Raw genomic sequence first — 27,790 nt, 5'->3', positions numbered from 1 at the left:
TTAAATAGTGTGTTATTTTTTTTGCAATTATTTATTTTTTTATTTCGATTTGTAATCTTTTAATAATAACGAGGAGGGAATATTCTTCTATATACGAGATATATATGAGATAGAGTTTAGATTGGAGGATGTGCAAGTCTCGAGGTTTTTTCTCAAATTAAAGAATTTTTCTAATAAATAATTCGAAATAAATTAATTGAAGTTCAATAAATTGATCATATTTTAATTTTATATTTGAATTTATAGTTCCCACTGTCACAACAATGTATAAGTGATTAAGTATTAATTTTTGGGCACTGTGGTGGTGATGTTTCTTCCCCAGGCGTAATCGTCTCCCGAATTATTTAAATCGAATTTTTTGGTAAACTTAGATTGATTTATGCCTTTTAAATATTTTTTAAATTGTTTAAAATACTTTTTTTTCGACCTGCATAATCTAAAGTTCAATGACGACTTCAAATCAACTTAATCATTTTATATATTGTTATAGTGACCGTGAATTCTCAGAGATTAATTTGGCACTTACTAACAATGGTAATTCAAATAACATAATAGTACGTTAAATTAGGAGTGTTAAAAAAACTTATAATTATTAATCGTAACCGTTAATTGATATAATCGTTATATTTAAAATATTAATTAACCAAATTATTAACACTAAACAATTTTGGTTAACCAAACTATTAAAATTATGATTAACAGTTAAAATTACGGTTACGAACTTCGATAATTTGTTAACCGTTAATAAATTAAATTTATAATTATATTTTTTATGAAAAATACTAACATAATTAAAAGTAAATTTTAGCTCTATTCCTTTAACTTATCAGACAGTCTTCAATTTCACATCTTCACTCACTCTCCGCTCTACAGCAAAACTAGTCCTCCACTTTATCACTTAATTGATTGTCGTTGCTTTTGGTCGCCTGAACAGTTGAAGGTTGTCATATGTCGGTCACAACTCCTATCTCTACGACTTGAAGCCACAGCGCCACCACCCAAGCACCCACCATGTCATATGTCTATTATTTATAGTTTATATATATTTTTAATAAAATTTATACATAAATAACTTAATATGTATTTTTTATAAATTTAATTTTTTATTTATTTGAAAATACAGAAACATAATTACATCAATATAATTATATATTTATTGTTAGAAACTAAGATGTTGAATTTTGAAACTTTAAAACATTTATGTTATTCACTTACACTGATGTAAGTATGTGTTAAATATTATATTTTTTTATAATATGAATTATGAAACTTTAAAACATTTATGTTATATTATTTTTAAAAAAATAATTATAATAAGTTAATCATATATTAATCTATAACCGAACCGATGATAACGATGAACCGTTAACGGTTAATTATTTCTTAACAATTACATTTCAGATAAAAAATCTCGTAACCATCTATGAATAATCCTACGTTAAATGATTGTTTATGTACCATGTTAGATATTTAATAAAATATAAGTATCAAATGATAATTTAAAACTATATGTATCGTATTAAATATTTTTTAAAAATAAATATATCATGTTAAATATCTTATCAGAAAATGCCACATTGAACATTTTAAAAAGTATAAATATCACAATATTTTTTTTATTAAAGCATATGTATCAAATATAATATTATCTTTTAAAATTATTTTATTACGTTAATTCCAATGCTTTGAAACATCTGTTACGAAATGACCCAATAGAAATATCAGTTATGAACTTACGATATTACTATTATATTATTTTACAACGCTAATTCCAATGCTTTATTTATAAAAAAAATCCAATTCTTTGAAATATATATTTATTCAAATAGTTTTGTCGACAAATATTTATTTTGAATTTTTTAAGATCAATTAATATATTATTATACAGGAAATATTATTGAAAATCATATGATACAGATTAGATTAAAAGAAAGAAAAATAAAATTAATAAGTAAATTATTTTTAAATTCACTAAAAATATTATATAAAATGAAAAACTTTTATAAATTATAACTAAATAACTATTAAATTACTATTTAATATAATAGTGAAAAATAATAATTCAGTGTAAATAGACCCCACTTAAAGAGACTGTTATAAGTAGTAAGCCCAATCAAAGACTAGGAAAATCCTATACCATTAAAATGAAAATCTTAAAACATTTACCATGTGAGACACAATAGGTCCACAAAGCATTAATTTTGTACAAATCAGCACTCAACCAGAAATTATTATTTTTTATCACATGAAAACAAGGGTATCTCCTAAAAGGAAAAATTGACAGCACAAACACTAATTACATCTACAAATGAGAATCCAAAGTTTCCCCTATAAATAAGAGCACCAAACACAGCTTTCTTCACACCGAGTATTAAGTTCAATATTAGAAAAACAAAAAAATGGAGAAGAAGTTGTTTTGGTCTCTTGGGGTTTTGGGATTCATCATGGTTTTGGTTGTGAAATCAAAATCTGTTGATGCAATGTCCTGTCAAGATGCACTAACAGCATTGATGCCTTGCCAGCCTTACTTGACGACCGGAGTAGCCAGTCCCGATCCTCCGTGTTGTCAAGCGGTGGCTACCATCACCGCATCCGCTACCACCACTTTGGCACGTCGGGAGTTGTGCCGGTGTTTCGAGAAAGCTGGCCCTACTCTCGGGGTTATCCCCGACAAAGCTAAGCAGCTTCCTCATAAGTGTGGTATAAGTGTTCCAGTTCCCATTGATCCTACCGTCAACTGCGATACGTAAATCATTTCTTCCACATAATCTTTTGTTGTTGTTGTTTTTAATCTTTGATTTTGAAAATTGGTTACTGAGTTTATTTTGTTTTGTTTACATGCAGCATCAAGTAGGAGATGGGAATGTGGCGCTGCCACCCAGAATAAAACATGAAGGATCAAGAAAATAAATCAAACTAGCTTTTGTTGTAATTCATGACTTCAATGCTGTTTTAGTTAAGTCTTCTAATATGTAAGAAGAGATCTTGGTACTTCACCTACAGTAAAAAAAGTTTACTTTTTTCTCAGATATCTTTTATAATCGAAGGTTGAATCTCGATTTAAATAATTTTATGTTAAAAGATTAAAAATAAACTTTAAATTTCTTTGGAAGGATAAAATAATTTAATTATTGTTTAACAAAACTTTTTGTCATATTATTAAAATTAAATCCAATCAATTGATTAAACTGATTCAATCAGAGATTGATAGTCCAACTCATCTGATCATTGAAGCAGAATCGAAAGAAGAATAAAAAGAATCAATAATTTGAACAGTTATAAAAAAATTAAAATAATTTCCAAATGTTTTTTTTATATTTTTTAATTTTTATTAAATTATTATTGAATCCAAAATGAATGATATAATTTGGTTTATCACCTATATTATTCTTACAACATTGATTATCAATGAATTTTACGACGTTACTTGTTATTAAAGATAAGAGAAAATAACCTCAGTGATAAAAAATGCCTTATAATATACGATTTTAACCAACTTTTTTTGGATTTGCCAAAATGACCAACTAAATCGCAATGCGATCGATAATTATCAACGCGATCTCCGGTATCGCAAATCAATTTCCAGATTCGCAACGCGAACATCGACTATCGCATTGCGATTTATTCCAAGTTCGTTGCGATAGTCGAAGTTCGCGTTGCTATTTATTCCAAATTGTATTGCATTTGTTTCTTAAGAATTTTCTCTAAAAAGATAGTATTCGCGCGAATATGTCGAAGACACGTATTACCTCGACCACGACCCGAGACGAGACAGCGGCGGCGGTGGCGCGCGAGAGTCCTCCTTGTTCTCTATCACTCAACAAGGAAGTGAGAAAGCCAAACCTTAAATACTATTCCCAATAGTGTTTCCAATACTATGTGGGATTGAGCATTACCAACACTTGTTCCCAATACTATGTGGGATTGAGCCTTAAATAGTGATATTATTTTTGAATGTTTTGCTTAAAATTGTAATAATCGCGATTGATTGTAGATTGACTTTTAATTATGACATATTTAATCGTATAATACTAATGCAATTGGTTGCTGATTCAGTTGTTTTAAGGTGCATAATTGTTAATTGTTTACTGAATAATCACATTGTATTGGAAACAAGTGTTGGTAATGCTCAATCCCACATAGTATTGGAAACACTATTGGAAATTGTATTTAAAGCTTGGCTTTCCCACTTCCTTGGTGAGTGATAGAGAACAAGGGGGACTCTCGCTCGTCGTCGCCGCCGTCGTCCGTCTCGTCTCGGGTCGGGTCGTGGTCGTGGTAGTGGTCGAATTTGGAATAAATCGCAATGCGAACTTCGACTATCGCATTGCGATTTACATTCGCATTGCGATAGTCAAAGTTCGCGTTGCGAATCTGGAAACTGATTTGCGATACCGGAGATCGCGTTACGAATTATCGATCGCATTGCGATTTAGTTGGTCATTTTGGCAAATCCAAAAAAAGTTGGTTAAAATCGTATATTATAAGACATTTTTGATTACTGAGGTTATTTACTCTAAAGATAATTGTATACAAATAATTCTATTTTTTATTATTATTCTTAGTATCTAGAAAAATTATTTAAGAAAGTAGTACTCTTTTGATAAAACCGCGTCACTTCTCACATAATGCATTTTATTAGGTTGATAGAAAATCCGACTCAGTCTAACTTATGCTCATCTCTACTTAAACCTAATTTTATGAAAAATTAACATTATTTAAATGATTATCATTATTAATAGCGATTAAAACACTATGAGAACATAATGTTAAAAAAATATAGGTCAGATCAGGTAAGATTTTCGTCTACCAAACTATTACATCAACAAAGGTGCGTCCGATAAAATGCATTATATGAAAAGTATTTATAGAGAGGGGTATTATTTTTCTCGGGTTAGATCATTTTCACCTCTAAAAAAATCCGAATCCGACCCAACCCGAACTTGTTTTTTTTAAATCCTACTCTATTTAGTTGGGTTGGGTCGAAACCTATCGGATTCGGGGCCGTGCCCATCCCTAGGTTAAGTGTAATAAATAAACCTATTGACCTGAAACTAATAATCTTTTGTAACATTGATTGTTATGCTATTAGCATTTTTATTATCAATGAAGTTATAAACTAAAAAAAGAAAATAACTATTTTATAAATAAATAGATAGATGGATGTAAGGGAGTTTTTAAAAAGATCGTAAAATTGAAGCAAAGATATATTTATTATTGGACTCGGCCCACTATAAAATATTGTTTGGTTTGATGGTTCAATCTTTGGATAATTTCGTGGGTTTGTTTTGATGGGTAGTGCTTTGTTGAGGACCGGTGCCAATGAGAAGCTGTTTGGTTTTGGTAATATTACCAATGGGAAAGGGCATTGTGTGTCAGTTTCGGTTGAGTGATTATGGAAACAGAAATTAAAAGTAGGTATGGGGTAGGGCTTGTCAACCAAAACTTGAACATGCTCCCAAATCTGCGTGTGACCCATCCCATGAGATTTTCTTGCCAATGATTTTGTATGGCTTTTAGCCATTGGACATGATTCCATGTGCCCATTAAATCTACCTATTTATGCCATGCAACCATACATTCATCATTTTCTGCCCACTGCCGACACTTGCTCAAAATACAAATAATATATATGCTATACAAGAACCACCTCGCCATGGGAAGCCACCTACATTTGTATCAACCAATGGGGATAGGTTCTTTGCTTACGCATTTCATCTAAGACTTAGATTTCTCAGCTTTAAACCTTGTTATTTTTTTCATAGTCTCTTATGCGAACAACTCTTCTAATGATCAAAGTCTCCGGAATAAGATGAGATTTTCGACAGGTCTCCTCCATTAATCAATGACTTTGGAATTTCATATCCTACAACTTATCACCTGTTGTTGAGAAAACCACTAGTAGATCCACGTGATCTATTAGAGCTAAATCTACTATCAGATGACCATATCTATTAAACCTAATCACCTATTAATAACAGTCATGATTCTAGGCCTAACACTAACACTAAGAGTCACTATAAAATCATTCATCTAAGATTGAGACAGACCCGTCCATCGGTAAGTATAAAATGTGATACATCACATGACCCCAAATTCGAAGGCCCCATATTTTAATATATATAGTACTTCTAAGGGTATTCGAATGATGATACTTTTTAAATAAAATACCACGATTATAAAATTGTTTTATGACATTTTCTTAGTTTCACATGTTTGAATTTATTTTATTTTATAATAAACAATCGTAATATTGAAAATTTTGATATTTTATAATTTCGTCTTAAAATCTTTTAGGAATCTCATTTTAAAATATAGCACATGACCTCTAAATCTATTGGGACGGACTTAGATTGAAAAATGAGATTTTTTTCTTTTACATACATTTTCAATCCCCATTAACCAAACGTCATTGATCGTATGTAATTTTGTTATTATCACCAAATGTGACCCTACGATTAATTCAGAAAATAAAAATAAACAGCCTATAATCATCGCCATCCAAATACTATCATCAAAGCTAAAATTCAATCTCTGTAATTATACTGTGCAAACTTGAGCATAAAAAGCATATGATTTAATAATTTAACTATCCAAGAAAATACAATTTAGTCTCTAGTTTTTATGGAATTTAAACCCACAATAATCTTGACCCGGTCTAACCGAGCCATAGACTTTGTTCTCAAGTAAATTGAAATTAAAATTTATTGTGTGGTCACTGTAATAAGCTTAGTTTCGTGATTTTTAACAAACAAAAAAAATATTGTCCAAAAGCAAGAACATCAACCATTGATTCACGGGGGTAATAACTGCCCCAGTGTCTCGTAGTGGTCTCAACTTCCACACCAAAGTAGGCTCCAATCCCAATGTTCCGGATTCAAGACACGTGGTCTCACTACAATTTCTCACCTTATTTCATCCTGGTCCCACGGCATGATTTTACTCATAAAATGAACAGCAGCTAGAAATAAAGAAAAAATGTGTTAATCAATGCAACCAATCGTGTTTTTCGTTTGAAAATTTGAGCATGAAGATGGAGTTGTGCTGATGCTGGTGATCGTGGGGGAATGGTGATAACGACCACACTCAATCTCTTGCTTCATTTGATGAAACAAAATACCAACAGGGAAAAAGAAGAAAGAAAGAAAAGATCGTTGCTTTCTTCTTCAATAGAAAATTCCATTCCCTTATTACTTGTAACGTAAGCCTCTTGTTTTTACATTGCATTAATAGCTTCTGCACAATGTTAATGATGAATCACTTGTTTATACTTTAAATGATTCATTTATCAAGTTGATACCTTTTTGGAACACGGGTCTCTCTGTCTCTCTCTCCTACTCCATAATCTGTGATTTTTGGGTTCTGGGTTTTTGCTCCTCTCATTTCACATCTGGGTTTTCCATTTTCATCTCATTTCTTGCTTTCAGTTTCTATATTGTTTATCCTTTGCCTTTGCTTTGTTGGGATTCTCAGCTTTTGTATCATGTCTCTATTATCATTCTGTTTTTTCTAGTTAAAGGCTCTTTTATCTTTTATCATTTACCTTCTGTACTTTCCATTGTTTCTGCCCATTGTACCTAAAATCATTCTGTTTGAGAGTTCATTTCCACCCAACTTTTGTTTTTCTTTAAATCACTTTAATGTACTCCATTTGCTTCTAACAATGCTGCATTTTCTAGTGATACATTTGCTTTCCAAGAGAATCAAGGCAGATCTTTATGCTTCTGTGCTGTTTTAGGCTTCTAGGATGTGAAATTTTATTTTGACAAGTAAGCTAATAGTTACTTGATGAAAAAGATCTTTGATTAACACATTGTTAGAAATCATACTCTTACTTAAAGTGGATAATGTTCTTTTCAACTTTCAGTTTATATCTTATTTGCATTTTTACAACTTTTTTGTTCATTAACCGAAAAGGGATTTTATTCCATTGCATATTCAGCTTTTAGTTTTAACTGTTGCAAAGGTACCTCCACTATTTCGTATTTGTTTATATATATGTATATATAGTAATTGTAGGATTAAATGTGATCTCAATATACACTGCAACTTCTATTAATTTCTACAGTTTTAACTTTTCCCCCCTTTTGGGGGTATTAATTGAAGGATGGGAGATCATTTTGTGTTGCTTGTGGACCGACTGCTAACTGAATCAACCCTTGAAGCTGCTATTGAGAGTAGAAGCCAATCAAATCAAGGCATGCCCTCGGCAAACAAACATGATATAATTGACTTGTCATCTTGTAGGATGGATGACAATGTTGGTTCATTTCCAAGTAAATTTGTGGAATGTAGGATTTGCCATGATGATGAAGAAGATTTGAACATGGAGATACCCTGTTCTTGCCGTGGCAGCCTGAAGGTCAGTTCCGGATCAAACAGCTTCTTACCTGAGATTGTAATGTCAGTACAGAAACATCATGCTAAACCATTTTAAGCCTTATTATTTCCCACAATGATGCTAAATCGAGACCAAGCCTATGTGATAAAGTTGAACATGTTTGCTTGTTTTGCTAAATGGTAACTTCTTGTGATGAATCAGTCGCTTCATAGACTTGTTTTCTTTTGGATTAATGTCATATTCGTATATGAAATTGGTTATTGTGTTTTGGCATGCAAAGCACCGAGATCATCCACATGACGCCCTCGGAGCATTCTTCGTTCTTACATCGGCATTGTCAAACTTTGTCACTTGTTTTGAGTGGCTGAAAATGAGATAACAGGTTTTCTTGATTGTTGCAGTATGCTCACCGCAAATGCGTTCAGAGGTGGTGCAATGAAAAGGGCGATATCATATGCGAGATTTGCCACCAGGTCCGACTATTGTTTTATCTTTTTCGGTTCATAATCCGACTGTGGCGTTTTCTTTGGAATTGTAAGAAACTGATTGTTACTCCCTTTTGTTGGAATATCCGCAAATTTATAGCAATTTAAGCCTGGTTATACAGCACCGCCGCCTTTATTTCATTATGGAAGTGTTCCTATGAACTTCAGGTATTTATAGCCATATTCTAGTCTTGTTTGGAGAATGAAGTTGTTTCCCTTCACTCACTAAGAAAGAATTGTGATGTCATCTCAGAGGGAATTGGGAAATTTCCAGGAGAGACCTGCCAACTCCTCATTTTATAACAGTGGTCACTGATGATAGTGATTTTCTGGAATCCGACATCGATGATTACTCGGCTCCCAGCTCTCAAAGCCTGATATGTTGTCGTGTCATCGCTATAATTGTATCTCTCTCTCATACACGAAAACACAAACACACACTCACATATATGATTCCAATTTTAATGACAATGTCATTCATCTACATGCTTAAATGCAGTTTATGGTTCTTCTGGTTCTGCGCCACACTCTTCCGATCCTAATCAGTGGTGCTGGAGACTATTCTTTGACATTGTTCACCGTAAGAAGGAATTAAACTAATTATTACTTCTACAACTTCAAGATAGCGTCATTTGATCACCGTTGCAAATAAGTGTCTTAACGTTTTGGCTGCATGCTACAGTTGTTAATGTTGCGAGTCATTGGGATTATGTTGCCTATATATATCATGGTTAAGGCATTTACTGCTATCCAACGTCGCCGACACCATCAGGTTGGGATTTGGTTGGTTTCTGTCATTTCTTTCTTTCTTTCTTTTGTTTTGGGAAATCAGCAAATACTATATATATATATATATATATATATTTCTATCAGCACATCTGCTATCAAAGAACTAGTGCTTTTACCAGTACAGTTACCAATGACCAATGACTTTGACTATGTTATAGGATCCTCGGTTTTCCCTCGATGCATCAGACGAAGAAGGTGATTTATCGGAGCTGCAGCAGCCGCGGTCACGTTTGATTTGACTACACTAATCTAGTCGTAGTGCTGGATCATATGAAAGAGAACTCAGAGAGAGAAAGGAAACAAGCAGGATGGATATATATAGAATTGGAAATGGTTCAAGTTCAACAGCATGGTTGAAGTATTGAATGGTAAATATGAAGATAGCATAGGAGTAGTAGAGTTGCGCTTAATACAATTAATATCTAGACTTTCATCCATTTTTAATATTTTTGGATTTAAATGTTATGCTTCCCAAATCACAATGCAAGCAAAAATGAAAAAAAAAATCAACTATATGTTAGTGATTGAGGGAGATAAAATATTAAATTTCTGAAACATCTAAAATTCGTTTCTTGACGTTGTAAATGAAATAACTATACTAAAAGAATATTGGACCATTTGAAACACCCCATCAGCAAGTAAAATGAAGCCTAGGATCATTTGGTTAGGTGTTTCCAAAGCAATGCCTTGGCCATTCATTTTTATTGTACGGTCCTTTCTCCCCAAGAAAACTGAGCGAGCAAAATCGACAGTCCCAAAATATACCCGACTTCCATAGATGCAATACTGCTTTCTTGAAGAGTGTGTTAATAATTTGCAAGTTTAAAATAAGTAATGTGAAATTAATATAAACGTGAGATATGTAGAAGAAGTGATTTGATTTTGTTTATCTCCATACGAAAGAAACAAATAGTTTATTACAAACATTGAAATCACAAATAATATAAATATATGATATCACATGTATCTCATAATTCAATATATATATATATATCTCAAAACTCGATGTATCTTAAAAGACGATCACTTTCTCTGCAAAAATAAAATCTCAAAAATTGCATATATCTCAAAAAAGGTTACAACTTTGAGCTAAATATGCTTTAATCACCTCAAATTAGCAAAGAATATAATTTAAATACTTATTTTTTTCTTCTTCAGAAATCCTTAAACAGTATTAAATTAAAGTCTTGATTTACTACATTTTAAATTTTAAATTTATATATTAAATCTCATCTCTTATATATATATTACATAAAAATAATATTAATTAAATTAAACTCAATAGATAAAATAAAATTTTTAAATAGAAATTGAAAAGATAAAATAGATACAATAAATTTATATAAAAAAATTAATTAGATGTTTTAGCCAATTTTAATCATTAAAATTAGGCTAAAAATAAACTCTTTTTCAATATACTTTATTTATATATTTTCTTGACCTTGGATAATATACATCCTGCAGTTGTTTGAACTAGAGACCAACATTCCCTTTAAAAACTATGAAAAAAAAACCCTTTTTTTCTATATATTAAAGGTGATATGCATTGTCATAAGTAACCTGATCAGATTTGGAGCAAAACCAGCAGCCAACGAGATTATTTTCTTCGGAACGTAACTTCAAAGCAAAGAATATACATATATATACAAAATCCACCTCCAAAAATTATTGCATTTGAAGAAACTCAACCATAATAACCTAATCAAAATAGAATGGCTTCTTCTTTAGCACCTTCATCTTGCGCTATAGTTTCTCCATCATTCAAGCATTATAATCGCCAACCCTTTCAAGTTATCAGAGCCCAAAGCTGCAGAGATGGAGGTAAGTAATAAAATACTGGCATTTTCATCTTTTTTTCTTTCTTTTTGGTCTTAAAATTGTGTTGAAACTCAACGGTGAGCAGGGAGATCAAGTAATGGGGTGGATGCGAATTTGAGGGTATTAAGGAAGAGAATAGAGCAGGTGAAGATGAAGGAGGAGCTTGAAAGATGTTGCAGATGCAAGTATGGCTGGAATTATGGAGTTGGCTATAATTACAACAAGCTCAAAAGAGACAAGGAGAGATCAGAGTTGTTTGAGATTTTGGGTTTGGTTGGGGCAACCATTGCCTTCACCTTCCTTACTGGAACTCTTTTCCTTTGCCTTGTTTCATTATTTGTTCATTTTCATCATCCATTTCATTAGTTCATGCTTATATATCCAGAAAGTTGAATTCAAATTATTTTATTGGTATGTTCATTAGACGAAACAAGTACACTATGTCAATCTACATCCCTTTCCAATTATCCACAATGCTTCGTCTCTTTAAAAATACTTCTGAAATTTTTATAATCTCCCAAATCTCTTCATCAAGGTTGGAGATTTGAGTGATTAGCATCCAGTCTTGAAGAAGGGCATAATTTTAATGGGAAAATTCAACTGAAAACCAAATAAAAAAATCTGAAAAAATGGTGAGAAGTTGATGCTCTTGATTCAGATTTTTTTTTCTTTCTAATTTATTTGTTTGATCTTTTTATTGCTTTAATAGTTTGGTTGGTTTTGAAACAAAGACGACGACCAATAGATTTGGAAAATAGAGCGGCAGAGATGAGATGGTAAAAGGTTTCGCAAAAAGACAGAGGGTTAACTTACATTTAAGTAATTAAACTATATCACATTTTTAATTTAGGTATTTAAAGTTTTTTTTTTTATCAAGATAAGTGTCTAACATTTCATTCTATAACTATTTTTAAACCGTTTGTTAAAAAATCGTTATCCTCCAATAATGAGTTATTCAATTTCTTTAATTTTTTTACCCATCTCGTCATTATAAGTAAAGCTGAAGTGTTTTTTAGATATATTTTTTAGATTTAGGGTTTTTATTTTTAAAACAATGAGAATGAAAAGATATAGATCGAAATTGATACATCGATAATAAACTCGAAATCAAAGTATTTAAGACTTAAGAATTTTTAATTTCTCAAAAATAAAATTTTGAATTTTCTTTTAATTTGTATATTTGTTTTCTTAAGAAACTGGAAAAAAAAAAGAAAACGAATAACATACAAACAAACATGAATGCCATTTATCACATATTTATTAGATTTTTTAATCAATGATCTGAAAACGAGAAAGAAATGGATTTTGATAAGATATATATTTTTTAATTAAGTCAAATAAAAATAGAGACATGAAGCATTGTGAATATAAAGAGATTTTGGCTTAACGAGAAGAGATTTGTTTTCTTTAGAAAATCTGGATTCAAATAGTTGTATCTATAAGGTGTGTATATGTTATTATTAACTGAAAAACATGAAAATCCATTTTTCATATTTATTTATTGAGAAAAGTATCAAAAAAGTGGAAAATCAATTTCAATTATTTATTTAAGTTCATCAAATAGTTATTATAAATATAAAACTAATAAGTTTTATACAATATAAATAAAAAATTTATAAATATTTAGTTAATCGATTACTAAATTTATAACTCTTTTAACGATTGATCATAAAATCAAACAAGTGGCTTGGTTCTTATTTATCAAACCTGTTTTTTATGCGGAGATTATCCTTCTCTTCGTGAAGATTTAGCTAGAAGAGGGGAAAAAACTTTTAAGTGTTTTTTTTAAAATAATTTAAAATAATTATAAGATAATATTTATTTATGATATCTTTTAATTATTGACAAGATGCACTACATAACATAATTGTAAACTAAACTTCAATTGATTGGTATCTAAATCATATCGTATTGTTTTCTAACTAAAGATTGCTTATAATTTGTGTAAAACAATTATTGGGTACAATATTTTTAATTAATTCACCATTGCTGACAGATTTGATTATTTGATCCCATATATTTCTCTCTGTTCATGTGTGAAACTAATTTATTTATAGTATTTATACTTTTTCTGTGAGTGTCGTGTCACGTGTAAGCATTGTACTTGCCTCCGGAAACCAATCATGAAAAGTGAAGACAACGTATGACTGATTACTTTCGTTAAACTTTTTTTATTAATATTGTTTAGTTGTCCTTACCACTTTACCTACGTTAATTTATTCATGCATGATTGCTTTAGAATATGAAACGGTTCATCGAAATTGTGATATTCTTTTCCCAATAAAATCTTAAAATTAGGCCAAATCCCTCCCTAAATTAAGACGTGTTTTATGTTCATCCGTATGTTTAAACTCAAATTCTCTCCCTTGTAATAAACAAAGATAATGATAATAGAAATCGGCAATTTTCCCAATAAATCATCGGTGATCGGTATATTTATCGATTTAACACCGGTCAGATTATATTTCCCGATCTAACACCCGTAGCAGTAAAGCGCTCCCCATGAACCACGCTATATGTTGATTTGGCGCCACGTGGGTATAGCGCGCCCCCTGCCCCGTGATATACGGTGATCTGGCGCCACGTGGGTATAGCGCGCCCCCTGATCCGCGTTATACCTGGGTGTCTAACACGTGAGATATAGCGCGGTGAAGGGGGCGCGCTATACCCCTAAATACCCATCCCTTCACGTCCCCATCCTCCCTATAAATACCCCCATCCTCAATCACTTTTATCACACCAAATTCTCTAAATTTCTCTCAAATACTCTATTTTTTAAGGTATATTTTATAATATTTTTACTATTATGCATTTACTTTATTTAATATTTTACTAATATAATTCTTTTGCAGATATATAATTGAAGACATTCTACTTCGCTCGGATGGAAATCATATATCTCTACACTTTGCTAATACGGTAACATTTTAACGTTTTGTTCAGCACATATGGTGTCAAATGGAAACTGCACAGATGGTTGCGTCGATGGCATCTCCATATGGTCAAAGAAATTTGCAGATAAATGCCCTCTCCTTGAACTGGACGCGGTGTTGCCATACGGATTGTTCATGGACCCACCTCGGTACATATCGTAAGGAGTTGCGGATGAATGTCTCCCCATTATGGCATTAAAATCATTACACATTACTGTAGTCGGGTTGTCAACTTGATCAACTTGTTCAACCAGCCCATAGTGTGAGCTTAAAGATTGACCCCGAACATTACACACTTGAACAAAATGTGCATACACCTCAATAACGGCGTCTGAATAATTACTTTGAGCTTCAACCATCATTTGAACATCATCATTGTTCGAAAGTTTGAACGCTGTATAAGTTAATGGCAACAATGATGTTGGAAATCTGTACTGCAACGACGACATTCTTCTGTTACTTCCAACATGAATCTTCCTCGAAATCTTCGTTATTAGCTCCTCAAGAGTTATGTTTCTCTTGAATGATATTTTAACATGCTCATTTGATACAAATACAACGCCGATTTCATCTTCTCGAATTTCACCATCATAATAAACAATAGATGAAAGTCGCGCCATTCTTTGAGTTTAAAAGTGCGACAATATTATATCTACAAAAAAATAACTTAAACAAACCTGATTAAATAAATTATATATGAACGAAAATATAACACAAAATTTTTTTACACATCAACGTAAATAATTTAAATAATATAATTTTATATTATTACTTGCATCACAAAATTATTTCGACGTATGCTCCCGCTTTTCAATTTTACAAACATAAAATTAATTAAAAATAATTAGTATAATATTTTTTCAAATAATGATAATAAACAATAAGTATAATTAAAAAATTATAACAAAATTACCTTATAACGAAAAATCGCACGAATTTCTAAATCAAATATAAGAAGATTGCCAGAATTATTACTCGTTGACGGAATTATTGTATTAATTTATAAGAGAGGAGAGATGCGAGGAGATGTGAGGAGAAATGCGAGAACGGGAGATATTTATAAACATATAAGGCGCGGTACCTGCACCGCGTTATATGTAATTATTATATAGCACGGATCAGGAATCGCGTTAAATATAATTTTGCTACGGCGTATAGCGCGGCTACTGATCCGCGCTATACCTCTACCTGACGTATAGCACGGAGCAGGGGGCGCGCTATACCCCACGTGTAACCCAGTCAACGTATAGCGCGGTACAAGGGGCACGCTATACTCCACGTGACGCCAAATCAGCATATAGTGCGATTCAGGTGGTGCGCTTTACTGCTACGGATGTTAGATCAGAAAATATAATATGACCGGTGTTAGATCGATATATATACCGATCACCAGTGATTTTTGGAGAAAATCGCCATAGAAATCATTGTAAAATATAAAAGAAAAAATATTGATATTTCACGTGAAAAATCTTAAATGAAAAAAATTATAAACAGAGGATGAGAATTCTAATAATGTTGTATATTTAATCAAATTTTATGTGTAATTTTAAAATATATAACTTTTAAAAATAATATCGTTATATATAATTTTAGGCATGGTAATATTAAATACGAGATATTATCATGGAACACTAAAAAGCTAAACATAAAATACACATTATGAAAATAATATAAATATATTAACTCTTAAAAACCAATTTTAATAATAATAATAGTGCATCAAAACAAATTAATAGGAATTATTAGCACAGTGATAGTTCTTGATTCTTCGTTTTGTGTTGTCTTGTCCTTTTTCTCCTTTATAACCTCTAGGTACCTATATATAAAAGTTAGCTTGGTGTTGTAGACTTCAGCTTTTCAATGCTTTATTTTATAGGTGCAGGTGGTAGTGTAATGAGTTGTCAATTAAAATATTATTAAAATAATTAAATACAAAATTGTTGATAATCCCAAATTTGATTTGAAGTTCGATAAAATAATTCAAAACAGGCACAAGTGTTCATACATAAAGTTAAATGTGTTATTTTTAAAATTATATTATTTAAAATATCTTATTAGAAAATTAAATAAATAATATACATATATATATATATTTTCTACATTTGTATGTCTCACTTTTTTATAACTATTAAAATGAATCTATCAAATCTATTAATTATTTTCTAGAGATAATTTTATTATTTTTCTTAATTAAATATTTTTTATAAAATTATATACGTAGTTGAATGCTAATGTATTTATCGTAGTTAATTAATGTTTCCTCAATCACTTGTACGTTGTTCACTACAAACCTAATTTTTTTAATCCTAATTACTATCATTGTTTGCATCTTTAAACGATACTTTTATTTTATTGTATAATGACATTTGAAAAGACTTATTTTTTGTCATCATATGCCATGGATTATTATAATATCAAATCTTATCTGTTAAAATTGCATGATTAGAAGAAGATTTGAGCATATGAACTTTTTGATTGTTAATTATGTATATATAATACTTATCTAAATCTAAATCCAAATAAATAAATAAAACATTACTAAACAGCACGCTAAAACCTGTATTAATTGTTAACTGAAGATACCAAGTCAAAAAAATTTGAATGAGAGGTTTAGATTAGGTAATCCATGTAAATTATCCTTAAAAGGTAATATCTAGTAGGTTTAGGGTTTGAATCTCGACATCTACAATTTTGTATTCCGTTGAAATGCAACGGTGACAACCTGTGATCTCAGAGTTTCACTGAACACGAACGTCGGGTATGTCCGGACATGGTTCAGATACTGGAATGGGGACGATCTCCGTGTGTTTCTTGGTCCCTGATTGTGTTTGGGTCTTGGGGCATTCCAGCATTTCTTTGATTGAAGCTTTCCACCTCTTGCACCAGTTCATCTTTTGCATGGTTGCCAGATGTAATTACCTACAAGCAGGGTTTTAACTTTTAAGAAGAAAAATATCGAGTGGAAAGTTTTACTATATTTCTTTTAAAGAAAATTCTCAGAAAACTGACCAGCATACCAGGATTTCCAGATTTCTCTAAGCTATCTTCAGGACTCGAAAAATATTTAAACTTACAGCTATTCTCGGGATGCCTAGCAACAAGTGCAACTGCGCTCTTAAGTTCTATTTTTTTCCATAGAATTTTTAGTGCACCTATATTTTATCTGTAAGTATATAATTAGAGAGCTCACACTCGAACTCTAACTTTGATATATTTATATGCAAGTATATATTCAAAGAGTTCACACATGAACTCGAGCTTTGATATACTATATATGTAAGTATATATTCAGAGAGCTCACACATTCCCATGCCCCTTGTTTCAGATAAGCATGCAAATTTGTAAAAATAAAATAAAACAACAAATAACCCTATATTATGCTTACTAATACTCCACCAGGAGCCACCAGCTTTGAAACGGAATCCCAATACATCATCCTGAAAGGAGAAAGAAATTAAGGAATTTTTAGAAGGTGATCATATAGAAAATCAAAACGAATGCACTGGTTAGAGCTACTGAAAATTTTTAAGGCAGATAAATAGATTGATGTATCTTATACATAAGTGCAAATTATACAATTCACACGATGAGATTCGATCGGCATCGACATGATAATCAGCTATTTTAATATATATTGGCTTACAAGGAAAATAGAGGGCAAAGGGCACAATTGCAGTAAAGATGCTGTCATTATTACCTTTTGATAGGCCCATCAGGATGCAAGCCAATGGCATCAGGAGTCCCCTTATCCATCACAAGTTGAAATTGTCTTTCCAATTTTGTCTCAATAATATCATCAACCTAAGGAACAAGCGGAAATGGAAATGGTCAAGCTGCTTTGAGAATAATCAAGCCAGTAAGAGAAATTACCAATATATAGGAATTCAACAAACAGGAATCTGTCTATGCATCTTGATTGGCATAAGAAATATACAACTTCATCGTTACCTCTTCAAATGATTGATTGAAGTCTTAATCTCTTCACAAAATGGATTACCAATTTCTTTTTTGGGCTACATAATTCTCGCTAACTCCCTCAAGACATTATATTTTCATTTATAGAGCCCTTTTTCAGGTTGAGGAAGTTTTAAAGGTTAAATAAATATCTAAAAAAGACACAGGAAATGTCTACAGATTTCAGTTATAGTTCAGAAGTCCCATCCATACCAGAAACTTGGTGCTTGAAAATCCATCTCGGTCAGCATGACTTCATGCAAGGTCAATTGTACCCTCACTATAATCAAATCCAGTCAAATCTGTGAACCTGAATTGAAAATTGCAAAGGATTCACTTAATAATTATCTGAAAGTTTAGACCATTACCATAAATGCAATGATAAAAAGAAATTTTAGTTAACCCCAAAATATATTTATCAGAAAGTCGACACAAGGACTACACGTCTCACAGCACCATTAATTTAACAAAAATCACTGTTGTGATGGGCACAAGGCACACTCTGAGCACTAGAATCTTCATATCGGCTGAGGCACAAAGCACATAAAGACCACTCTCCTGAGTGAAAAAAGGCACAATATGCACACGTGCTTCTGTATGCGTATAACAAGTTAAAGTTATAAAAAAATGATAATGAACTCCAGATATTGGTCCAGTTTATCTAAGAAACATGCAATTCTTTTATTATCTTTTGTTTGGCATTACTCCCTTTATTAATAGTGCGGGTAAAGCTTATGAAAACAAGTAAATATAAAAGATACTAAAGAGAACTTAATTTAGACTCCTTTTTTCTTTCCATTGCCTTACAAATAAGTGTACCTAGGCACACCAGCCACGTGCTTTGATCAAACTTGCTTCATCCGACAACACTAGGAATAACAGATAATTTTTTCCCAGTCTTAACAGTTTCCCTGTTAATCCAATCATTACCATGTCCCTATAACAGAAAATAATAAACCTTGGAAAAATCTTACCAACAATTAACTGCTTGAGAATATATTCAAATAAGATTTTATTTTATCCCAGTGGAGCAATAGAATGAACAATATACAAGCTGATTTATTGTTGAACTTGAAAAACTATGAATTATTTTATCTTGAATTGATTTCAGTAGCATATAATGCCAAAGCTGAAAACTACAAGCTAATCTCAGAGCATACCCCTGCTTAGCAAGTTCTTGAAGAAGCAGACCGCTGCCCGTGCCAATGTCAAGTACACTCCAGCAAAACAAATATTTTTCATCCTGTGTGACATGCTCGTGCTTGGCATCATCAACATGATTTGGCATGTGACCTTGAGAAATATCAATACACAAGCTTTTGGTCCAAGAAGAAACAGTATCCATGATATCAGCTCTGTCACTGTACCCAGCGCATGAGACTCCTCCTGTAAGCAGGGTTTAGAGAAGTCTCAACGTACATAGCCTCCCCTGTTTCCAAGAGTTGTTTCCGGGCCTTGAACTCTTGTCCTAGTAGACAGCAATTGACCATCGTGCTAAGCACAACCTTAAATCATATAGGATTTTGGTTTTATACAATTGAAGTTGCTTTATAGAAATTTCGGGAAAATGCAATTAAAGAAAGAATCAAAAAAGAAACAAAAACTGCTCCAGGAATGTGTTCATTTATACATTTGTACCGATAAACTATGTTACCTGGACTTTCCCCCCCCCCCTTCTAATTACTTATGCCCTAGACATGTGGCATGGCTATTGGGCTATGATACTCCAAATATATGGAAAAAGTTGAACAAAATTAAGTATACCCGTGACAAACAGATACTTGTATTGACACTAACCATGAGTTTGGATATCATAGCAGAAAAATTATCATATACCGAAATCCAAAAGTCCTATTATTTGGCTGTGAATAACTCAAAATGCCATAATTGATCATTTCAATAATTATTCTTTTCATTCTTAAAGCCTTGAATTGATCCATTTAGAAGTCGTTTTTTTTATAAAAAAAAAAACAGTAATGCAAGAATTAATTTCCACAAATATAAGCAAGGTGCAGTAAAATGTGAAAATATTCCATTCAAAAAAAGGTTTTAATTTGAATTGTCAATAGATCAAATCTCAAGCTTAAAATCCACAACCCAACAATACATAATAAATAATGGAACTTAAAATTGAGGAAGCAAGCTAGATGTCATTTTCTACAACAGCACACTTATTTATTAGCTCTCGTAAAAAAACTCAAAATCTAGTCAAACATTCAATTAAACAATGGTAAAAATGAAAAACAATTGGAACTAGAAACAGAAAAACCTTAATATGGGGCAGCGCGGAAATTGGCAGCAGAGGAGAGGGCTTCCGCGGCATCAGCTTGGCGCTGCTCATCGTCGAGTGTGCTTCCGTAATCGCCTTTTTTATAGACCAGGAATCGGCAGCAGCCGATCGATCGTCGTCGGACACCAATTCTCGACTGGTCTGTAGCTGTTGATGCGACGGTGGATGTTGCTGGGTTTGATCCGGAGACTCTTCCGGTGCCAATCTGAATACCGCCATGGATTTTAAGGTATTTAATTTTGAAATAAAAATAAATGATTTTTTTTTATTAATTTGTGAGTGAAGAAAGGAGGGAAGTTGATATGTTTAAGTACTTTGGTATTGTCGAACGAAGGATCCCCTCCCCCGATATCTCTTTCAGTAATCCGATTAAGTATACGGCGTTTTTTCTCGAAAAATCATCGGTAACCGTTATATTTATCAATCTAACACTGGTTAGATTATATTTCTCGATCTAATATTCTTAGCAGTAAAATACGTCCCTTACACCGCGTTATATGCTCTTTTGACGTCACGTGGGGTATAACACGCCCCTACACCGCGCTATATGATAGCATTGGATACACGTGGGTAAAGCGCGACCCCTGATCCACGCTATACGCCACATAAGTGTATAGCGCAGATCAAGAGACACGCTATACCCCTGGGATTTCATTTCATTGCTTGTTTTGTTATTAAAAATTCATCTAATAATTTACCCGTAAAAATAAATAATCTCGGACGAGTTTGTTTTCTTTTTCTTTGTATTTATCAAATTTTACATATTAAAATACTGTAAATGCAATTAATTATTTAACAAAAGTAATAAATTAGGAGTTTTTACCAAAAATTACTCAAAACAACGAAATATTATCTGTTAGACGCTCTTTATCCAAATATTATTGTTCTAGTACTTTTTCTAACAAAGCGCAGATCATGAAGCGCGCCTTCGCGGGGTTCCGTCTGAGAAGGCGATAATTTATTATTTTATTTTATTTTATTATATTAATTTTTTATTACTTTTTGTAATTATAAAATGGCATGTGGGTTACTGCGTTTATATGAGAATAATATATCAAGTTATTTTTTCGATAAGGTAATAATTTTAAATTCTGTTATTTTATTTATTATCAATGTTTTATTTAGTTATTTTTTAGTATTAGTTTATATTTTAATTTGTATACAATATATTTTAATATGTCAATTAGTGCAGAAATAAGGTTATGTTCAATGTTACAATGCCCTTCATATTTCGCTATGTCACCGTATCCAGTCAATGGTAAATACGTCCAGACACGATTAATATCTTTAACTTAACGTTATGAATAAATGAATTTAATATACAATCATTCACCAAATTAAATAAATTGTATACAAATTAAAATATAAACTAATACTAAAAAATAACTAAATAAAACATTCATAATAAATAAAATAACAGAATTTAAAATTATTACCTTATCAAAAAAATAACTCGACATATGATTCTCATATAAACACAGTAGCCCACCTGCCATTTTATAATTACAAAAAGTAATAAAAAAATTAATATAATAAAACAATAAATTATCGCCTTCTCAGACGGAACCCCGTGAATACGCGCTTCATGATTCGCGCTTTGTTAGAAAGGGTACTAGACCAATAATATTTGGATAAAGAGCGTCTAACAGATAATATTTCGTTGTTTTGAGTGATTTTTTGGTAAAAACTCCTAATTAATTACTTTTGTTAAATAATTAATTGCATTTACAGTTTTTTAATATGTAAAATCTGATAAATACCAAGAAAAAGAAAACAAACTGGTCTGAGATTATTTATTTTTACGGGCAAATTATTAGATGTGTTTTTAATAAAAAAACAAGCAATGAAATGAAATCTCAGGGGTATAGTATGCCCCTTGATCCGCGCTATATCCCTACGTGGCATATAGCGCGCCCCTTGATCCGCGCTATACCCCTACGTGGCATATAACGCGGATCAGGGGTCGTGCTTTACCCACGTGTATCCAATGCCATTATATAGAGCAGTGCAGAGGGCGCGCTATACCCCACGTGACGCCAAATCAGCATATAGCGCGGTGCAGGGGACGCGCTTTACTGCTAAGGGTGTTAGATCGGGAAATATAATCTGACCGGTGTTAGATCAGTAAATATACCTATTACCGGTGATTTTTCGGGAAAAACGCCGAAGTATACAAATATAAAGAAAAAAAAGTGGAGGAATTAAAATATAAAACTTTTAAAATTAGTTTTAACTTGATTATTTTTTTTAAAAATAATTTGATTTTAAAGATACAATAAAAATGTAATATATATTTTTTTCAAAAGTCGTCTGCAAGAGCAAGTGATTTTGGTGGTATAAAACATTTTATTTTCTTTTACAGTTTTTTACCAAATTATGAAGAAAGAAAATAAAAAATTAGAAAACAATTTTAAATTAATTAAATTGCCAGGCTCGTTCCTTAAGTTCATTGTTTTGCTTTATTATATAATAAATTTTCTATAAAATTTCATTCTTAATCCTCGTGCTTTTAATTTTGTTTTAATTTAATCTTAAAAATATATTAAATTTTAAACTATGATAAAAATGATTATTTTTTATTAAAAAATAATAATTTTACTATAATAGAGATACCTCGTTATTAATTATCATTAACGGTTGTCAAAGGATAATATAATATAGTAATATTGATAACGCACATACACCCAAATACAAGTAATTTTTTGAATTCAAAATTGTTTGAACAATGACAATTGTATTTTATTGATAAAAAGAATCAAAATTACAATGCACATAACGAGAAAATTAGGGACAGTAGTCATAAAAAAACTCATTCATAAAACAAAAATATTAAACTCAAATATAAGAAAAAAAACAAAACTTTTCATTGAGGATGACATCCAACATTAAAATAACTCATTAACCTTTATAAAATTATTTATCTTTGTCGAATGAGAAGCTTTACGAAGTGATAAAGTAGTGGTGAGCGAACCAAACAATTTGAAAGACTGCATCACTATACAATTCTGATTATATCAGCAAACAACCTTTTACCAAAGAGGAGATCTGACAATACATAACCACAGATAAATCAATCAGAAAACAAATGTTATGATGATATTTGTGTGAGCACCAATACGACCACAGAGGTATTTGAAAAAACATACTAAAAGTCATAAAGAACGTACCACAAGAACATAAAAAGTGTCACGGGAGTACAAAAAAACGTGTCACAAGACTAAAAACTAACGCGCTACAATAACATAGAAAAGTGTGTCACAATGATATAGATTCTTATTTAAAATTGAAAAAACTATAGGAAAAATAAAATCAATCAATGTAATATGAAAAAAAAATAAGAAAAATAATATTCATAAGCGGTTGACAACTAATATTAAAATTTGTGTTTACGCTGATTAAACAAAAATCAAAGAAAAAAATAAGATGACACAAAAATATTGGTTGAAAAAATAAATTAGAGAAAAAGAGATATTTAATATTGAGTAAATAAATTTTAATTGAATTAAATAAACTCAAAAATTATTTTAAAAAATAACATTCTCTTTTTACTATCAAATTCATCTAATTGATTTAAGTAAAATTATATAAATTTGCCTGGGGTAGCTTACTATTATAAAATTCTTATTGATGAGTTTTCCAGTACGATCATCATCAGCCACATGGTTGGCTTTCCTAAAATTCACAGTGCATTAATCAATAAATAAAATAAATGATGGTACATCTATTTTTAAAAAAAGAAAATACATAATAAATTGATTTCTAAGAACAAGGCATATGATTTAATTATTTAGCCGTAACTTAGTTTATACATTTCCGGACATAAATCCGAATAATAGACGGAATTGAATAAGCGGTTGCTGGCACCAACAATGCGGTGAAGCGCAGCGGTATATGATAAGTTGAATTATATTTTGAGTAAACCACACCGATACCACCACCGTCAACGCCGTCGCTACTGGCACCCATCTGTACCAATAAGAAAAATGCAGTAACCACTTCCATCCAAGTCGTTGACTATTCATTGAAAGTCAAACAACTAAGCTTCACATGCCTTCCCGTTGCTTAGGTGACTCAGCTTTGGATATGCATGATCTCATCCACCTCCGAATTTAATTAAATTAATCAAAGCATATAAAATAGACTTTTTCTGGGGAGTTTTGGTTGAGTTGCCACTTGCCAGGAAGTTATCAATTGAACTAATTGATTGATGGTTATATTGTAAGAAAAACAAAGACAAATAAGATGGGATGGGGTGGTATGGGGTCCACATGCATTATTATTTAACAAGGATCTTAGTATTTGAGGTCAAATTTTATAGGGTAAACTACCAGTTTGATCACCTTTATTTTAATTTTGTTCAAATTTGATTCACTGGAATAAAAAATGTTATCTTAATTTGTTATAATTTAGTCACTAAACTGTAGAAGTGAGCAAAACTCAATCTGACTCGAAAAATTGAGTTTGTTGGCTCAAATAAAAAAAATCAAATAAAGTTCAAGATTATAGGAAGTTGTTTAAATTAAAATCAATTAATACAATAATATTATAAATATTTAAAATTAAATTTAAACATAAACTCGAGCAACTCGATTTGGGAAAAAAATCAAATGAATGTTAAAAAAATATATTTTTATTGTAACTGAATGATCATGGCCTGTTTGGGAATACTTTTGACTGTAAAAAATGATTTTTCATCGTATAAACAAGGTTAAATATCTAAAAATTAATTTTAAATCACGATTTAAAAAATGATTTTCAACCCAACCTCTAAAGCTAAAATTTATAGCTTTTGTCGTGCAAATCACTCTAGGATGAAATTACATTTTTATCCTCAATTATTTATAATATAATGTCTAAAATAAATACTTTATCTTTTAAATATCATTTTTTAACATCAAACTCACACAATTAACTTTTAAATTACATGTTCAAAAACACTTTTAAAAGTTTTTTAACAACATTTTCAATATTACTTTTTCTAAAATGCCCGCGAATCTAAACAAATATGTTGGCCGAAGTTAACGACTTAATGATAAATTAAAAAACAAAATCAATAACATAAGTGGCTGAAATATAATCTTTTCAATTTTGGTTATCAAATTTGAAGAAAATAAAAAAAAAATCAACTGGTAGTTTACCCCCATGTTATATACGTGTAAGGATTGCAGCTTATAGATTGTAGCTTCCAAATTACATGACTAGAAGTTTACTCTCCTTTTCCTTGACGCGGGGCTTGGCCAATCAATTGTCAACCATTTCCCCCTTCACACTTGAAGAGTCTCCCTACGCATTTTCTGCATTCATTTGGTCTCATTCTGCCTCCACTCCACGTACTTTTTGAGCTTTTAAAATTTAATCCATTTGCTTATAATTTAAGATTTCTTTTGATTTTAAAATTAAAGTTATATTAATAACATTATTGATTTCTTTTTACTAAATTTTAATATGTATTATTCATTAGACTTTAATTTTGAAATCAGATATTTAAATATTAAAATTCCACACATTTAAATTTAAAGGAAATTTATTAACATCATTATCAAATAGATTTTAATTTTAAAATTAGATAAGTCAGAAAGATTAAATGTCTGGAAATAAATATAATGGATAAAAATTTAAAAGCTAGAAAAATACAGGGACTGTGGCATAATTAAACTATGGGTAAAGTTCACAGATATTCAGTAAATTATCTCGAAATGTTCTTTTCGAGCACTGAACTTTCAAAAGATATAAAATGTGTATTAGATTATAGATTTTGTTATAAAATGGGCACTGCATTGTTAACTACAGTTATTAATCATCAATGGAATGATGTGACATGTTAAATTAATGAAAATTTTCTTATATATAAATAATTTCTTATTTTATTTTTTAGAAATATTAAAAAGTACCAAAATAAAATTTTAGTTGTAATTGAGGGTTCTTGTAACTTTTAAAAGTTTAGTGTCCAAAAAATTATTTTAGAAAAGTTTAGTGATCATTTGTGAAGTTTAACCTTAAATCTATTTATATTATATGATGACCATTTTCGTGTGCCGTATATCAACAACTCCTCCATTCCCTTGCAAAGTTGACATATTCCTTTCCACAATTCCCCAATAAACCCTCTTTAACACTCATCTTTCCTTTTTCTTGCATTCAGGAACATAGAGCTTGTAATCAATATGGGGAACTACGTTTCTTGCGCTTTATCAAACCCTTTGGGATCATCAAAAACAACCAAAGTGATTCTCGCCACCGGAGAAATCAGGAGATTCCAGGAACCCATCAAAGCGGCTGAGCTGATGCTTGAAACTCCAAACTTCGTCGTCGTAAACTCTAAGTCACTCAAGCTCGGCCGCAGAATCTCTCCTCTAAATGCAGACGAAGATTTAGAGTTGGCCAACGTATACGTCATGTTTCCGATGAAGAGAGTGAACTCTTCGGTCACCGCAGCTGACATGGGAGCTTTGCTTATTGCTGCTAATTCGGCATCCAGAAAGGGTTTCGCAGGAAATGTAAGGATCTTGCCGGAAACTGATGAAGAGGAGAATGAGGAGGAATGGTCAATGCAGCCGAATCTTAACTTGGATGATATCGAAGAGTTTTCAGCTCCAGAGTTTATGCATAGGTTATCCATGACAAGGTCCAAGAAACCATTGCTAGAAACCATAGCCGAGGAGCCTATTCGTGCCGAATGATGTGGTCCCAATTGTAAAACAAAGAAAATTGCAGTGATCATATGAAGGATTTCTGTGGAGAATGCTACCTATGAAGTTTCAATTTGTGCTATTATTTGTAAGTTGCTGGCTTTGTGGGCTAATTGACGGGGGGGAAACGACGATTTGATGTATTCATAATGATTTGTGGTAAATATTAAAAGTAGTTTTATTTAAATTTCTTTATTTATCTGTAAGTAATTTTTACATTAATCATAAGCATCATGGCCAATTTTGTTAGGCTGCGATAAATTTGAAATTTTCTTTAAAAAAATATAGTATCTAAACTTTTCATAATCTCAATCCCCTTAAACGGAACAATTATATTCAAAAAAATCAAACTTACAATTTTTTAAATGTTATAATAACCATCATACTAATTAAATTAATATTTAATGGATTTGATAAATATGCGATTAAAGTAAGAGTATACTATATCGACAAGGTGAGAGTACCCAACAAAATAATTAAATCTTGATTTT

At 31.2% G+C, this 27,790-nt stretch overlaps 4 protein-coding genes and 1 pseudogene across 6 annotated transcripts; 4 read left to right on the top strand and 1 right to left on the bottom strand.

Annotated features, from left to right (window-relative positions):
* The first annotated feature begins 2,374 nt into the window (after positions 1-2,374).
* On the top strand, positions 2,375-2,907 carry LOC120113729 (non-specific lipid-transfer protein A-like). Its single transcript, XM_039134783.1, has 2 exons — positions 2,375-2,746; positions 2,845-2,907. The coding sequence occupies exons 1-2, from the start codon at positions 2,400-2,402 to the stop codon at positions 2,852-2,854; spliced, it is 357 nt and encodes a 118-aa protein (XP_038990714.1). The 5' UTR covers positions 2,375-2,399; the 3' UTR covers positions 2,855-2,907.
* A 4,127-nt stretch (positions 2,908-7,034) lies between these two features.
* Positions 7,035-10,077, top strand: LOC120113962. 3 transcript variants are annotated; one of them, XM_039135015.1, is made up of 9 exons: positions 7,035-7,196; positions 7,937-7,966; positions 8,107-8,362; positions 8,743-8,814; positions 8,927-8,994; positions 9,080-9,230; positions 9,326-9,406; positions 9,509-9,598; positions 9,774-10,077. In XM_039135015.1, exons 3-9 carry the CDS (start codon positions 8,108-8,110, stop codon positions 9,852-9,854), a joined length of 798 nt encoding a protein of 265 aa, XP_038990946.1. In that variant the 5' UTR covers positions 7,035-7,196; positions 7,937-7,966; position 8,107; the 3' UTR covers positions 9,855-10,077. The 3 variants fall into 3 exon arrangements, with proteins under 3 accessions (XP_038990946.1, XP_038990945.1, XP_038990947.1); XM_039135014.1 differs by having other exon boundaries at positions 7,918-7,966; XM_039135016.1 differs by lacking the exon at positions 7,937-7,966.
* A 1,144-nt stretch (positions 10,078-11,221) lies between these two features.
* Positions 11,222-11,854, top strand: LOC120113936. The gene is made up of 2 exons (XM_039134995.1): positions 11,222-11,436; positions 11,519-11,854. The coding sequence occupies exons 1-2, from the start codon at positions 11,328-11,330 to the stop codon at positions 11,797-11,799; spliced, it is 390 nt and encodes a 129-aa protein (XP_038990926.1). The 5' UTR covers positions 11,222-11,327; the 3' UTR covers positions 11,800-11,854.
* Positions 11,855-16,946: 5,092 nt separating this feature from the next.
* On the bottom strand, positions 16,947-20,930 carry LOC120113722 (annotated as a pseudogene).
* A 5,844-nt stretch (positions 20,931-26,774) lies between these two features.
* On the top strand, positions 26,775-27,290 carry LOC120113721. The gene has a single exon (XM_039134775.1). It carries the CDS (start codon positions 26,775-26,777, stop codon positions 27,288-27,290), a length of 516 nt encoding a protein of 171 aa, XP_038990706.1.
* The last annotated feature ends 500 nt before the right edge of the window (positions 27,291-27,790 follow it).

The sequence above is a fragment of the Hibiscus syriacus genome, unplaced genomic scaffold (genome assembly GCF_006381635.1).
Source record: "Hibiscus syriacus cultivar Baekdansim isolate YM2019G1 unplaced genomic scaffold, ASM638163v2 tig00110213_pilon, whole genome shotgun sequence".
Lineage (NCBI taxonomy): Eukaryota > Viridiplantae > Streptophyta > Magnoliopsida > Malvales > Malvaceae > Hibiscus > Hibiscus syriacus.
Note: the sequence above shows the minus strand (reverse complement) of the source record. Positions and strands in the feature narration are given on the sequence as shown.